The sequence below is a fragment of the Aplysia californica genome, unplaced genomic scaffold (genome assembly GCF_000002075.1).
Source record: "Aplysia californica isolate F4 #8 unplaced genomic scaffold, AplCal3.0 scaffold00898, whole genome shotgun sequence".
Taxonomy (NCBI): Eukaryota; Metazoa; Mollusca; class Gastropoda; order Aplysiida; family Aplysiidae; genus Aplysia; species Aplysia californica.
The window spans coordinates 178,016-194,808 of record NW_004798168.1 but is presented as its reverse complement, the minus strand read 5'-3'; the positions used below and the strand labels follow the sequence as shown (position 1 = coordinate 194,808).

General features: G+C 37.4%; 1 protein-coding gene across 1 annotated transcript in view; it reads left to right on the top strand.

The window, feature by feature from the left end:
- Positions 1–16,793, top strand: part of LOC101860208 (elongation factor G, mitochondrial) — a 33,119-nt gene that overhangs the window by 6,349 nt on the left and 9,977 nt on the right. Inside the window, exons 2-11 of the mRNA XM_005110481.3 lie at positions 3,427–3,471; positions 4,656–4,778; positions 5,746–5,878; positions 6,869–7,073; positions 8,632–8,748; positions 11,651–11,724; positions 12,599–12,675; positions 13,924–14,081; positions 15,699–15,780; positions 16,364–16,501. Of these exons, the coding sequence (XP_005110538.1) occupies positions 3,427–3,471; positions 4,656–4,778; positions 5,746–5,878; positions 6,869–7,073; positions 8,632–8,748; positions 11,651–11,724; positions 12,599–12,675; positions 13,924–14,081; positions 15,699–15,780; positions 16,364–16,501 (1,152 nt within the window). The remainder of the gene's footprint in view (positions 1–3,426; positions 3,472–4,655; positions 4,779–5,745; positions 5,879–6,868; positions 7,074–8,631; positions 8,749–11,650; positions 11,725–12,598; positions 12,676–13,923; positions 14,082–15,698; positions 15,781–16,363; positions 16,502–16,793) is intronic.

Here is a 16,793-nt window from a genome sequence, read left to right as displayed (position 1 = left end):
AGCACTGAACGTTAGATCTATAGAACGAAGACACTTCCTTTTTTCCGGACCCGAGTCGGAATAACATTTTTTCATATTCGGACGAATTTTAAAAATTCGGATTCGAGTCCGAATATGGAAAAATGTTATTCGGACTCGAGTCCGAATAAAGACGGCCATAAATAAAACCTTTTTTTTGGGACCCGAGTCCGATATATAGAACCCATTCGGACTCGAGTCCGAATAGAGCTGGCCTAGATCTATATCTAGAACATCTCTATTACTAGATCAAGATATCTAGATCTAGATCTATTTAATTAACAATAGATGATAGCCTACGAGACTTCTAGATCTAGTATAGAGCTTGCAGGGCTGCCTAAATCTACCGATTTTTCTGGCAGTTACTGATTTTGGGCCTGTTCTACTGCCATACCGAAAAGGTGTCAAAACTACCGAATTTACGATGGGTGCCGAAAGAATAAAAGAAAAAAATATGTTCTGCAGTGCTTCCAGTCTTCTTTGTTTTTGTGGAAATCCTTACATTCCGAAAGTTCCGTCATACATGCCGCATCATCATATATATTATATCAACTCCATGAGTTAAAGAGAGAGAGAGAGAGAGTTTTAGTTTTGGCTGTCGTTATTATCACCCGGGGTGAGAATTTAATATATTGTTATTCTCGCCCCGGGTGAGAATAAAATGAATATTATTCTCACCTGGTCTGAGAATGCAATGGATTTTTATTCTTTTAGGCCTACCTGGGTGTTGAGAACGGGTAGGCCTACATGTAGAATGTATACTAATAGTTAAATAGGATGATAGAAAATAATTTCTGAATGGTATGAGTGACAGTTCGTGACCTGCCCCAGAGCACTGGCCGATTTCCGATTTTTCTAGGCTCCCGCGGGGATTGTTATAAATGTTTTTAATAATTATTTCATTTCTAAAAATCTTGAGAGTATGTACGCCTATCTGATCATCTTCACCAAAACCGTAGACTAAGCTAGACAAGTGTATATTCTGAATTCAGAAAGGAATTCACTTGCCAGAGTAGTATATTTAAAAAAATAATAGCCTTAACTGAAAGCTGTTGTAATGAAATAATGTTAGTAATAGTTTGCCATTGTAATGTTAGGATTGGTGTTTGTTCACACATGAACAACACAAAAAACATGTTATCCCTAACAGAACCCACGATTATTTTTCAGGCACACAGTGCCTTGACCCTAGGCTTTTTTTATTCTTATTTTTTGATTGGCTGAACCATTCAAGAGTAAAATTTTCCAATATAGAACTAATAAATAGCCACAAAAGGTGACGCTATTTGCTCAAAAGATAAGGTTTTCCCCCAAATCGACAATAGTTGCCTCCCATGCTCGAGAGCTGGCCTGCCCGTTGGCGATTATAGTCGCCTTGCCTGCTCAGCGGAGTGAGAGAGGGAGGCGACTTTTGTCGCCTTGAGTGCTCAGTGACTCAGTGACAGCAGGGGTCCAATGATGCCCGAAACGAAATAAAAATGGTGTAAATATTCCGGGTGAGAATAATATCCAGTTGATCCTCACCCAGGGTGAGAATAATCACTCTGTATAGTTTTAGTAGAGGTTTAGTAGTAGTAAGGCTATATGAGCAGAGAGAGAGAGAGAGATCAGCACTTGCCTTCGTAACTTGTCGGATATTTAAGGCAACTCTCAGCAATAAGTTGTATTAGAAACTGCCAGATTGCGCATTTCGTACACTCGCCATTGTCTATCATTGCAGTTCGGTCGGCAATATAGTTTTTCACGTTTATATCGGCTAAAATCTGTCTATTTACTATAGGTTAGATAATCCTCCTCCTTCCTTTCATCCATTCATTCTTTCTGTCTATCTTCGTATTTTTGCTGCGGCTGGAAAAGCTGTGCATTTAATTCATTTATTTAGAAAACAGAATTGTGAATGTAGAAAGAAAATCGGTTTCAAAGCAAAATATTCTAAAATCTGTTTTGGTCTAGAGAATTGGTCAGTACCAAATGAGGATTCTACGCAGGGGGACTGCAGGAATTACCCGGGAATCTGAAAACAAAATCGCAGAGACCCGAGAAAATGTACAAAGTCCTCGAAACCAAATCTGAAAAGGCTACTGAGTTCATATGTTTCCGGCCGCTTTTGTGATATTACGTTCAGCTTTCCCTAGTCCAAGAGTACGTTTCACACAAATAAGCGGCTATGGCGGCAGGCGGAAGTGTAGGTGTAATACTGAGACTCCATCTGGAAAATTAAAATCTACTTTCGCTTTCGTTACCACTCAGAATGTCCGATGATAGTTTGTTAATGTTAGATTTACTGTCACTAAAAATTTGTAACATGCAGTTTGTGCATATATATAAAACACAGTGTCGCCATATAAATTAAATCGATATTCTCACTGCTGTCACTATAATGACAAAAAAAGAAAGAAAAAGAAAACAAGCGTCCTCCGATTTCTAGATTGTCGGGCCCGTCATTTTGACCGGTCAGTGAACCTGTGCGCGTTGGCATCGTATAATTATGTCATGGGTAAGGGACGGATCGGTGGTTGTTGGGGTAATCAAAGTTCATTCAAAGTAGGAGCGTTGCTGCAGAGCTTCGGAATTGAGGGGAGGTTCTTTGAGGCAATAAAATCTATGTCAACAGGATAAGGCTACGATGCAAGAAACTGATGCTAAAATAGAAATGATAAATGGAAGTGGTTTTGATATTCGACAATCGAGTGTGTTAATGACAAGCAGACAAAACCTCTGACAATGGTTTCAAAATGGCTGAAACAATGCTTCATAATTCTGGCTCAAAAAATGTTCATAAAAAATGATGTAAGAGTGATTTCTCTCTGAACTATTGATTATATAAGATGTTAACATGCTTAGGTTGCATAGCAAGTGTTGCCTAATGCCCCAGGTAATTACAGTAAGAGAAAAGGAGACATTTATGAGGGTATCTCCAAATCCATTTCTTATTGCCCCACCTTTCCTATTGCCCCGCTCTCCCCTATCTGTTGATGTTAATCTTTTATCAGTCCATAATGTTAATCAAATCTCTTCAGATTGTAAAAGAAAATTGCTAAATTTAACAACTCCTAAGAGAGATCTTTATGATACAACTCTATGAATAAGGTATCATTAGATTTAAATTAGCCTGCCTCTAGAAATGTTGAAACTTCTGTTTTCTTTCAGATTACTTAGAATGAGTTGATCAAAATTAAATATTATATATGCGCCTTTTGTAACAAAGGGAATATTTGATGATTGTCTTTCCTGAGAAATGCTGAGTTAAAGTACAGTACAGGTTCAGAAATATTCTTTATTATATATACATATTATTTAAGAAGAATTACAAATTGTTCTTCATAGAAAATAAGTTGATGTTGTCCTTGCTTTACTTACAATTTGTTGATGAAAATTTTTCTTTCTTGTCTTATTTCTTTTCCCCAGTCTTTACTCACAAGCTCTAGCTGGTATTCAACAAGAAAAGTTGGGGTAAGTCATTTGAATTTGATTTGGCTAAAGACAGCTGTATAGTATGATCACGCATCTGTCGAGCTGTGCCTACAGTCCCATTTTTTTTCTTTTTGATCTTTGTAAGAAAATTACGCAAAACTCGAACACTAACACAGAATAGGCGAACTAATTACGCCGCTGCGGAGGTCTTAAGTCAATGACCTTTTAGGAGCACTTGAGACAAAATAATAATTTTTTTTTTAATACAGAAAAAGGTAAGGTCGGTAAAAGACCACCTTCCACCCTCCACAGAAGCAGCTAGCTGTGCTATTTTTAGCCTGCTGCTTGACACGCGCGCACGCGTGCACACACACGCACACACACATACACACACACACACACACACACACACACACACATACACACACACACGACATACATCATGGAGCTCCCCATTTTTCATTTCACCATGGTTTCAAATTCAACTAGAAACCACCAATAACAACAGCAAATACTTCCAGTCTACCCTGCTACAGCTCCTCATCACCATCACGCTAATTGCTGGCCCCGGCGGAGGGAGGGAAAATGGGCGGACTACCCGTACCAACTACAAAAACTCTTTTCTAAAGCTCTTACTCGTCAAAGGGCCCTAAAAGTAGCAATCTTTGTTGCTTCCTTTGATTCTCTGACACTGCTGATGCCATAACATTGTTCACATAAAAGTGCTACGGACCCCTCGAACTACAGAGGCCGGTCCCGACATATTCGAGCTATCCGTGTTGTACTGTGTTTATTATATTTAGGATTGTGTAGAATTAAAAAATCCCATAGATTTTGCTCATTAGGGAAACTGCACGATCTTTAGGTAAGAATGGTATGTATGTGTATGTTTGATTTGTAGATATTTTTTAAAATGTTGTTATTTGTGTTTCTGAAAAAATCTCTGCATCCTGTTTTTAATTTATTCATCTTCATTTTTTGTGCCTTAAATTAAGTAGTAAACAGTCTCTCTTTTATGTCAGTTAACATCAGCAGGTGTATGATGATAATGAGTGTGAATTTGTGCATGTATTGTATACCAACTCTTGAATTACTCCTTGCCTGTGTTTTTTATTGATTTATTTTGAGAAAAAGACGTAACATTTAGTAGGACATGGTGTGTGGTTGCTGTTTCATCTAAAAGCTAATGTACAGCATAGTTTTATTAAACTTGTCTTTTTCAGGAAGTGATTGAAGATGTCAGAAGAATCCGCAACATTGGAATCTCGGCTCATATTGACTCTGGAAAGACAACTCTAACAGAACGTCTGTTATTCTACACAGGAAGAGTTGCTGAAATGCATGAGGTCTTGATATATGCAAAATCATTTTTTTGTAATAGCCTCTCTAAACCCTAGCTAAAATTTTAAGTTAAATTGTTGTGAAAGCAAATCTGATACTGCAGGTAAAAACACACTGTTAAATATTGAAAATGTAATTACCAGTGTTTTGTGTCCCCCATCAGCACTATCTAGATGATTTTGGAAATGGGCTTTGACCCTACCTGTCAGGGCCAACTTAGGCTTTGAGACATTTTTTTTTAGTAGTGTACACATTTATACATTAAAAGGTAAACTGGACTATCAAGCTCATAATGTTTCAGAATTATGTGGTCTCCTAGATTGTGCCCAACACATAAGTTTTTACATTTGGTTTGTCCACAGAGTGGAATGTGGTGTTTTCTAAGATTCAGTGGATTATGCTAACTTTGTATACGTTCAACCTCTTGAAAGACACAAATTTTACATTTCTAGAACATATTATGAGTGCATTTAATAGGTTTTGAACTTGATTGTGATTTTAAGACACTTTGCTACACCTCCTTTATTGACCCTGCATTGGCTTTCTCTTAAGAAAAGAATTGTGTACTAGTTGGGCACTCTCTGTATGTCTCAAATGCTTAAATGATAATGCACCATCATATTTCATTAAATCCTTTGAAACTGTAAATTCCAACTCGCAGTTTAAAGTCATCAACTGACAAAGAGAAATTTCCTTTACTATCCATGACACTTAAATCAGTGGGTAAAAGGGCATTTGTATATGATAGCCCCAAGAGCTGGAATGCTTTGCTCAGTAGTTATGAAACCTTATTATTCATTCAAATGTCAGCCTGTTGTTACATTAATGAGATTTATATTTATATGAATAGAGATTTTAGTCAAAACACAATGTACTGTTTGAGCTATTGTATTTATAAAATGCTCAGAGCCTGTGTACTTTAATCTGGTTGAACGTAGTATAAATGTCATATGTTCTTCTTATTTTTATAAGGTTCGAGGGAAAGATCAGGTGGGTGCTAAGATGGATTTCATGGAGCTGGAACGTCAACGTGGGATCACAATCCAGTCTGCAGCCACCTACGTTATGTGGAAGGATCATAACATCAACATTATCGATACGCCAGGTAGGATGGGCGGATGATTGTTTTCTTCAAAAAATTTTTTTTTTTTCGTTTTATTTTTGTAGGTGGTAGCTCCCTGTTTCTGAAATTTTCTGTCTTATACTCCTGTGAAGTTGGTGTATTGTGTGCTGAATATTTCAGTTAGTCAAACTTTTGAATACATTCTGAATATTGTTTTGAAAAAATGTTGTGACTTCAGTTCAAAATGTGTTGACGATTGTCGTGAGTAATATGTGTCACGACACAGTGGAATCAGGCACTCGTCAATGTTTGGGCATATAGAGTGATTAATAGATCTTAAAGATTAATCATTTGTCTTTTCTTTTGGCCAAAAAAGAATGCACCCATTACTCTTGAATAGAAGTCGAGATATTTGCGATTGAAGGAGGTGGGGGTTGCCTGGTATGAGAGGTAAAATTAGCGAGAAAATGGCCACCAAAGTTTTGTGACTTTGAAATCGTTAGTGTCCTTGAAAACTGAAAACTTACCTTTTTTGTGCCCTGATCAACTTTTTTCGGTAGCTTCCACAAAGTAAAGCGTGTTTGAAAGCCAAAAGTTTTAAAAAGAAAATGTCTAACGCCCAGAAAAATGCCAGTTTCTTTGATTTGATTGTTTTGACAAGCGCCTGTTAACCACACCACACTGCCTCACATATTGTTTACTGTTTTTTTATTCAAAATTTTGAAAGTTTTCAAGTAGAGTGGGTTTATTGTTTTGCACTATTTTCAGAATTTCTTTAAGTGAAATTGTCTCGTAATTTAAATATTTTTGCAGCTTGCTGTGTAAGAAAACAGTTTGTTTCAAAGAAAGCCCGCCCATGGTCAATCAGTTGTCCGGTATGTGGATAATGATATATTCGGAAACGTCATTTTGATGATTGGCATTAAGAAAGACAGACAGTCACATCAATCCAGTTTCAGGTGGTTTGATTTTTGTTGTCAGTCTCAGTCTTGTTTTTTTGTTTGTTTCTTCCCCCCCCATACCCCCTTCCAGGGCACGTTGACTTTACTGTAGAGGTTGAGCGGGCTCTGCGCGTGCTTGATGGTGCTGTGCTGGTACTGTGTGCGGTGGGAGGTGTTCAGAGTCAGTCCTACACGGTCAACCGACAAATGAAGCGCTACAACGTACCATGTCTAGCTTTCATCAACAAACTGGATCGGCAAGGGTCGAATCCCAATCGAGTTCTGCACCAGCTCAGGTCTGCCAACCATCATAACTTACTTTTCTTTTTTTTTAGCTGTCATTTGACCTGAGAGAAAAACATTTATTTTGTGGGAAAGGGGTGGATTAAAAAAAATAATTTGGGGAATATTAGTGTGTGTAGGAAAGCTATGAGAGAATACCTCACCTAAATGTGATTGTACGGTCAACTTTCAGTTTTTAAATAATAATAATAGATAGCATTTGTATAGCGCAAATCCCCGCTCAACAGCAAGCTCTATGCGCTTCACAATTTATACTATTACCCCAGCAGACCTGAGAGCATTCTGAAACTACCTCAACTTCCTGGGAAGCATATAGTGCAAGGGTGTTCAGTTAAAGGTTATGGCAGTTTGGGAAAACAGAAATTACTGAGGGGGGAGTAGGGGGGTGTCTTTGCATCACATTTCTTTATGGTTGTGCAATTTTTCAGCTGTTTGAGCTGTTAAAAAGATTGTCCTGGTGGTTTTTATGGGATTTTTTCAGTCGAAGTTTCCTGATTAGCTGTGGCCCCACGCAGATTTAAATCACTTGCAAGCTGTTCTAATATAGTAAGCCCAGGAAACAATTTTTTTTTTTCAGAAGAGGAAAAACAATTTAATTCTTTTAAGAATTGTGCCTACAACCCTGGTAAGAACAAACTTCAGCCACCTTTCTACGAGCGTATTATCAAGTTGCATTCTTTTGGTAGATAGTGGTGACAAAGATTTTTTCTTGTGGGTATTTTCATTGTTACTGGCATCATTTCCATTTCATTTCAATCATCATGACGCATACTAAAAACTTTTGGAAAATAGATATTATATGTCTGTTGACTGTAGTACAGCTCCTGTTCACTCCAATATTCATCATAATGGCATCGTACATGACTTTTGAAGTCCACGAATGTTTTAACCAACAGTAAAATCCTGCCAACATGTGTAGTTATCCAGACCAATTGTGCGTGTATGTAATGTAGCTGTCAAAGACCACGCAACTTAACTGCCTTTACAGTTACATTGTCAATCATTGGCTTCCTGTTAAAGTTTGTATTTATCGCAAAGTTGCAGTAATGTGCTATAAATGTTTAAACGATCTGTTATCACAAAGTCTTTCTACATTTCCTACAGGAGTATATTCCATCTCAAAATTACAACCCATTAGTAAAAGGCAACCGAAGATTTTTCAAACTTAAAATCTTGGAGGTGGGGCTTTTTCTTCAGCTGCTTCGTCAGTGTTGAATTCCCTCCCATTGCATTTAAGAGGAGCACCTTTTTTTACCACTTGTAAAACTGGTCTAAAAATGTTTAACTTCTATTTTACTGACTAAATAACTTTTCTTTCAAGAATAAATATGATCAGCAACCACAGTGATTGTTCTTTATGTATGTGTTCTTATGTCAGATTACTGGTGTATATGTATAAGAAAGAATTTTTGTATGTTAAAATTTGTATTGTGCCTGGACTTAGAGTCACAAGGGAGTGGGTCCCATAGAAGTGACCTTTATTATTGTTATAATTATAATTATTATTATTATGATTTAAATTCCAAGCTTTGCTTTGCTCTCCACACACAGGTCAAAACTGCACCACAATGCCGCATTCTTGAACATTCCAATTGGCCTGGAAGCGAACCAGAAAGGCATCATTGATCTGGTGCAGGAGAAAGCCATATATTTCGATGAGCCTCAGGGGTAAGTGTTGTGTCCTCTGCTCATTTCTTCATGCCAGCTTATCAGTAAAGGACATTAGTTAGAGAGAGAAAGGTTGATGGAGAGAAAGAAAAGTAGAAAGGGGGTGGGGTAATGGAGAGAGAGAGGGAGAGGGAGAGAGAGAGAGAGAGAGAAAGGGGGAGGAGGAAAGAGAAAGCAAAAATAGGGGAAGGGGGGGGGGTATAGAAAGGGGAAAGAAAGGAATGAAAAGAGAGGTATGTTGATATGATGCTTTGCATGTATTTGACTCAGAAGCTGTTCACTTGTTTATTTGTTGTTATTCTTTAAGTGCAGGATCAAAGAAGTGGATCATGTTTTTAGAATCTTTTTTCAAGCATATGATAAGGAGTAATTTCCTGTGTCAATTGCCTTCTTCAAGTTCATATTAAGGGGGCGGCTCCCTGAAAGTCCTGATTGGGCTCAAGACTATGGATTTTAAGTTGTAGGCCTTATTAGCGTCTTACAACTATTTCATTGCAAAAGATCCCCCTAAAGCCTTATTTTTTCCAATACTTGGCATGTTTGTCACCACCATTTCCTCATGAAGTCAATCTTTTATTTTTCTTTATCGCCCGTTTTCTCGAAACGTGTTTTTCTATATACTATTTAAATAACTCCTTTTTTTCATCCAATCGTCATGAAATTTTTACAGAATGAAAAGAAGATGTAATACTAAAAATTATGGTAATTAATTTTTGATATATGGAATAGTTTTTTATTGGTGGTGTTTGGAGTGTGGATTTTCACAGATTTTTTGCAAAAGTGAATACTACCTCAGGAAAAAATTCATGAAAATGTTTCTAATACGTTTAGGAAACATTCTTCACACAGATTTGCAGATCTATTGTTTGCCAAGATGCATGCAAAAAACAATTTATTTCCATGAAAAATAAGTGTGGTATTAATTACATAAGACAGGTAAAAAAAATCCAATAATATGGCCGCCGTATCCATGGAAACCAAATTTTTTTCTCAGATTTGATTGCGGATTTTAAGACTCCTTACTATGTGTGAAATTTGGCAACATTTGATCTATTAATAAGCGAGATAGCCTTCAGCTGCCTCTAAAGTTGATTGATTTCCTTCGATGTTTGTAAGGTTGTCCGAGATTCAGTTTTCAGTGTCATATGAGTAAATAAAAAGTATTTTTCCTTTTTGGTCCCCCCAAAAAAGAAAGAAAAAGAGACTTTTACAATGTGTTTATTTATTTATTTGTTCATTTATTTGTTTATTAATTTATTTGTTTCTTTATATATTTGTACAAATTGTTTTGTATTATTTTATATTTTTTAGGGGTATAACTTTTTTAGATGTTTTTTTAACCCTATCCGTACGTCATGTTCCACTATTGTATTCATACAATGTGGGGAACTCTGTGCCCTCACTTTCCAAAGAGGAAATTTACTTGTTAATCTGATCCGTACGCTTTGCATAGCAGTCTGTCAAAATGATTTTTTGAGAAATACTGAAAGTTTCAAAAAGATCTTCGCACTAGAAGTATTCTAAAATGTGAAGAATACGACAAAATGACCCCAGGCGTATGGATAGGGTTAAAGGATTAAAACTTGCAATTAATACTACTTTTTGTAAAATATTCTTTTATCCCTTATGCCTTTCATTGCCAGAGGGGGGGGGGGGGGGTGTACGTTCCTACTGTCAACACGGATTTTCAGCTGAGGTCATTACCCTGGACAGCAGCCTTTTTTTCTTTTTTTTTTGGTATGGACAGCAGCCTAATGTCTCAGTGTTAATGGACGCGCTGTCTAGATGTAGTGCACTCGTGACATACTTCGGACATCGGGTCTTCGATTGTGTCACTCTTCTCTCTTTTCTTATACCCCATCTTACTCAGAATTTCGAATAACCTGCAAATCTAAGTAAAAAAGTGAAGTTATTTGCCTTTTTAAAGTCATTTCGATGTTTGCGTTTTACGAGAGCACGCGGTCCCTAGCAAGCATAGATCTATGTTTATCGATCGCTTGTAAGCCAAGCAATGAAGAAATACTAACAAATTTTGTACGGAAATGCACGTCAGTTATTCCCGAATGCGAATCTATGCAGTGCTTGTGGCTAAAACTCTGTACAGAAGAATTAGAGCCAGGTTACATGACGTACATGTAACGTCATAAAGGCAACCAGGAGTGGCAAATTGGTACTGGTACTGCACAGCGCTAAAAATTGTGCATTTTCGTGACGTACCTGGTACGTCATAAGGTAACGAAGAGGTTAAGCTGTAAGTGTTCAATTTCTTCAGGTCCATATCATTTTGGTACTTGTACAATCAGAAAATTTAATTCTGTTATATTTCACACTTTATTGTATCATACATTGTGGTTTGAGTTGCTGATTTCTGTGACTGAGAAAAGGCATTAATTTCGTCATTATTTCCTTGCATTTTTTTTTACTGAATAGAATCATGTCTTGTAGTAACAAAAAAATTAAATAAGTTTTGGAATTTTTGTTTTTAGGTCTCTAGTGAAGTGTTAAAAAATGTGATCTTTAATGTAAATTGTTAGCAAGCTATTCAAATGTACTGAGAGCAAAGTTTTTCAGGAAAGAGAAACACTGTTTCATTCTTTTAACAATTTTAACAATATGTAATTATGTATCTTTTCTTGCGTTTATCTTATTACTTTATCTACATTTAGAATTTGAATTTCAACAAAATAATTCTTTTGGAAATACAACTGAATGTACAGATTAAGCATCTGCAATAAAAATTAAATTTAAAAAAATATAGGGCATGCATTATACACCTGAATAGCTGGCCGACATTAAAGTCCCTTTTCTCTTTCTGTTCAGTCTAAACCTGAAACATGTCTGTGGTATCAGTTCGATGACCTCTCAAGTAATAATAGTGTGGGGTTATTTTTGTTTTTTGCAGAATTGTTCTTCGTGAAGAGGAAATCCCATCTGACATGCGAGCAGAAGCAAAAGACAGAAGGCAGGAAATGATCGGTTAGTTATGTCAGATCACGACTTTGTTGTGGACTTTTTGCTGCACAATTTAGAGCACCAGCATCTGTGGTGTAGCTGTTGGAGGCTTCACTGCTTCACGCTAAAGATCTGAACTTGTTTTTCAAGTGGGGAGAATTTTTATGCAGTGTTTTGGTCTTTCTGCTGGGACATTGTGCCCCTGTCAGCCCGGGTTGTCCCCGAGAGATAAGGTTGAAGCTTGTGGATTGTAACTGATATAAATTGTGTCGATTAGGGCATAAATCAACACCTACCAACTTGTGATAAATTTTTCTTTCTAGCCCATCATACATCATTTGAGTAACTATAAAATATAGGCCCCTCCTTCCTCATTCGAAACTGTCTGACCTGGTGTGCAAATCCAGGATTACACTGGGATTCATGGTGGGGGTGCAGTTATGTCTTATATGGATTGGAAATGGCTGGCCATTAGATTTTTTAAAATCACTATTCATGTTTCTTAAACGGTACTTTTTTTTTAGCCATACCTAGTAGTCGTTATTTAAGTGGTATAGGACATGAAGTTGATGAGTTGTTGATATTGCGGAATGTTTTACATTTGTTTCAATCATGAAATAAACGGTGATGTTCTGGCGTGGAAAGTTTTAGTGCTCACTGGTTTTAAATCCATGTATAGAAATCTTAAATATTAAAAAAAAATAAACTTTATGCTCATATTTTGTTATGTAATACTGATGGAGACACCCACTGAAGCTTATGAGTTTGTTGAGGCTTCACATCAGAATTATACCTACTGATTTGAAAAAGAAGTTGACAACAACATAATATATACAGAGATAGAGAGAGAGAGAGAAATAAGGAGCTGAACCCCTCGTTAATGGCGTGTGTGTTTCAGAGATGGTTTCCAACGTGGATGAAGAGCTGGGGGAGATGTTTCTGGAGGAAAAGACACCATCCCCGGAGGAAATCACCGTGAGTATTGGTGTCTTTTTTTTATCCACTTCACAGAGATCAAGACTTTTTGTCCCCAATTATTACGAGTGGTTACTATTGCATTTAATGGTGAGTAATAGTGTTCAGCCTAACTCTATAATACTGCTGCTGTTGACACATGCTTTTTCAAAGAGACTGCGTTTGAGTGAAGAGAAATGGATCGACATGACTATGATCACATCTTATATTTCTCTTGCTCCTCCTCCTGGCAACTAAAACTGTAAGTTTTAGAATGTGAAGTCATTTTTCTCTTTCTGTTAAGTATAAACTTGAAACAAAATTTTTGGGAAAACAAGCAGATGGCCTCTCAAACTATTTTGAATTCTTTTATTCTTCCACTTTTACTGTTTCCATCTTTTGTTCCTGTGCAATTGTATTGCTTAATCCCACTACTTGATCACTAAATGACTATTATTGGGTTGATTGTGGATCAAAAACATGGAAGCTAACTAGTCACAGGAATTTGTCAAGTGTGTTAAGAAAGAACCTAAAAATTGATTTATCTGACACAATTAGAAATGAACAACTATGAAAGCAAATAAATCAATAGAAATCTAAATATAGGAATCAGACAGAGAAAACAGAAGTGGATTGGACACACATTGAGGAAACAAAACAAACATTACCCACCAGGCTTTTGGATGAAATTTGCATGAAAAGAGGGAGAGAGGCAGGCCTAAAAGTATTTGTAGGAGGGAACTTAGATTCAGACATTAAGGAGATGGTATACAGCTGGACTGAAATGAAGATAATAGCCTAGAACAGAAGTACAATGAGAGCTCTTGTTGATGGCCTGCTCTCTGGTACAGGGTGAAAAAAAGCTGATGGTGGTGATGTTGACTGCATCCATGTGCTCCTCTTTACTTACTGCTTACTGATCCCATAATCTACGAGGATCATAGGGGCGTTGTATGATAGAGAGCCTCGTCAGATGCCTCCACATTTCACGTTTGTTTGCGAACGCCTGAGTTTGGGAGAAGAATTTCCCTGTCCACTCCGCAATGTTGTTGGTCCACCTCTTTCTTTGCCTTCTCCCTCTCCTTCTCCTTCCCTGCTCAGTTCCCTGATAGGCTACACGATCTTGTTACATGACCATGCCAATTCATTTTTCTTTGCCACACAGTAGACAGCAAGTCTAAATAGTGGCCCATGTGTTGTTTCACTCATAGTGGCTCATGTGTTGAATCACTCTTCTCCTCTTTACCGAAACTCAAATCTTGTTTCCAGGCTGCCATCAGGAGAACGACCAACGACAGAACTTTCACACCTGTGCTCGTGGGCACAGCTCTGAAGAACAAAGGGGTGCAACCGTTGCTGGATGCTGTTATCAGCTTTTTGCCCAACCCTTCGGAGGTGCCCAATATCTGTCTGGACAATAGTGAAGGGTAGGTATTTTCTTGAGTGTGTCTGTTTATCGTCTTCTGTGACTGTGTTTTTGTAAATTCCATTTCTATAAGGTCAGCAAGTTGTTTGATTGTACTAACATAATCCAGAATGCCAAATTTTTAAGAAGAGAAAAGAACAATTTTTCGTTCTTTTTCAACGTTTGTAACCATATCATGCATCTTTTCTTACTTTTTTTTCAACATTCAGTATTTGAATTTTTACCAAAGAGTTCATGCAACAGATACCACAGATTACAAGATTTCAATAAATGGAAAATAAAAATTTTTGGCGTGGAGCATCCGAACTGTTGGCTGATGATATGCTTAGAGTTGATTTTTATTTTGTAGTTTTTTGAAGAATGATAAGATAATACATAAGAAGCCCACATGGGCCGCTCACTGATAAAAACAAGCTGAAAGAGACAAATGCCGTTTCTAGGACACTTGATTAGACATAAAGACTTTGAACGTCACTGGCAAATGAGGCAAGGATAGACCCAGAGAAACCTGCTTGGAGAGCCTAAACAGTTGGGAAAAGATCAGGATAATCTAACTTTTTTTTTTAGATCATCCGAGCAGAGGAATGAATGAAGAGCCATGATGGCTAATGCCTGTTGCATATTTGGCAATTGATGATGATGAGTGCAAGATTGACTGTATAATAAAAGCTTGCTGTATAAAATGACTAACTGTTGTTACTGAGGCAGTCCTGCTAAATCTTTCTCAACAGAAAACAAGCTGGCTAAATATTCCACTCTTTTTGGACAAGCTCACTTTCGAGACCTCTGAACTGATTACTAATTGTCCTATCAATATTAAAACTAGCTAGCTGTATAATTTCATGTCTTCTTTCCCTTTTACCTTTTAAAAAAATCGTCTAGGTATCATAGTTTTGAAAGGTTTAAGAAAATAAAATTGTCAACAAAATTCAAGATGGCCACCGTTTCCATGGTACCCAATGATTTTAGGAATTGTTTGAAGCTGTATATTTTTATTCCTCCACATACGTTTCAACGTATACCAGTACTAGCTTCACAGGTTCTCTGGTTGCAGAGCTGGTTTTCAAGGTAGCGATACCCCTTAAAGAACTCACCACCTCAGAACAACAAGGGATTCAACTGGGAATATTTTTAGTGTTTGGAGTTGGAGTGTCTGGGGCCTCTCCCCATATACCCTTTATATCATGTTATATTAAAGAAAGGACTCTTTTTCCTTTATTAGAATTTTTTTTTTTTAGATAGAGCTTTGATAACTTTGTTCGTCATTTGAGGGAGGTATAACATGTGAAAACTTTGGACTCGAACATCTCAAAAGTGAGTGTAACTGAGAAAAAAAAACCTCTTGTTGACCCTTTTGAGAAAGGCTGTTCTGTTTTGGAAGAGTTCTGAATTCTAATGGGGCATAGAGTAACCTGTCTCCATCATTCTCTTCAAAGTCTATCGCTTGCTGTTTTAGAAACTGGCTGTGTGACAGTAAGTCAGTGAGAGGTTCACTTGTTTTTCATCAAGGATGTAATGTACCTTTGGATTTTTGATTGCTTATAGTATAGCGTTTTCCTCGATGCTGAAACAAAATCCAGACGGTGTTTAGTCAGGGTTTTTTTTTTTCTGTCAACAGAGCTGAGAAGTCTAAAAAGATCAGCCTAAACCCAGCCCGCTCCACTGATGCTGCGTTCGTTGGCCTTGCTTTCAAGTTAGAGGTGAGAACGCTTCACTTGCTTTAATATGTCAGATTAAATCTATGATTTACTCAATATATGTGTTCGAGAATAACATCAATTTGTATGTCCATTCAATGACTATTTGTTTGTGTGTTTGTGTGTGTGTGTGTGTATGAAAAAGAGGGGGGGGGTAAAGAAAGAGAGGGGAAGAGAGACAGAGTGTGTTTGTACATGTTTGTGTGTGTTGACGAGTGTGTGTCCGTGTATGTATTTACTAGACTGCAGCAAATAGCAAATTTCTTTGGAAGGAGATAAACATCTTATCTTACTGTATGTCCCAAATGGAGAGAAAGTTTTCTTTGCAGTTTATATATATTCTTTTCTAACACGTCGTCACACCACAACAGAAAAAAAAGGTTTTGCTTTCAGTTTTAATAAAATTGTGGGTGCTTGGAGGATCCACTGATAGGCCGTACTTCTTACATTTCCTTTGTAATTTCTGCCAGTCTATCTCACTATTTCCCAGTATTAATTGACAGTTATCGCGTCGACATGCTTCTCCTTACTCAAACCCGGCCGGACGTAGCAATCTGTTAACCTCATGTTTACCTCCCCTCTGCAGGCAGGCAAGTTTGGCCAACTGACATACGTGCGCGTCTACCAGGGCGGTATCAAGAAAGGGGACACGATCATCAACACCAGAACGCAGAAGAAGACCAGAGTTCAGCGCCTCGTTCGCATGAATGCGGATGAAATGGAGGTTTGATTTGTCTATTCACTCTTTCCACACCGCTCGCCGCAAGTTTATGTATATTATGTATGGGTGATTAAGTATTTATTGTGTGTGAAATGTATTAAGTTGTGCTGTTTTATTACTATTTTGTTTGCTGTAATTCTGTTGGTTAATATTGCTGTTTTTCTGAGAAAAAAGAAAACTGCAGTCGATTGTGATCCCTCTCTGTCTGTCTGTTTATCTGTCTGTCTGTCTGTCTGTCTGTCTGTCTGTTTATCTGTCTGTCTGTCTGTATGTCTGTCTGTCTCTCTCTCTCTCT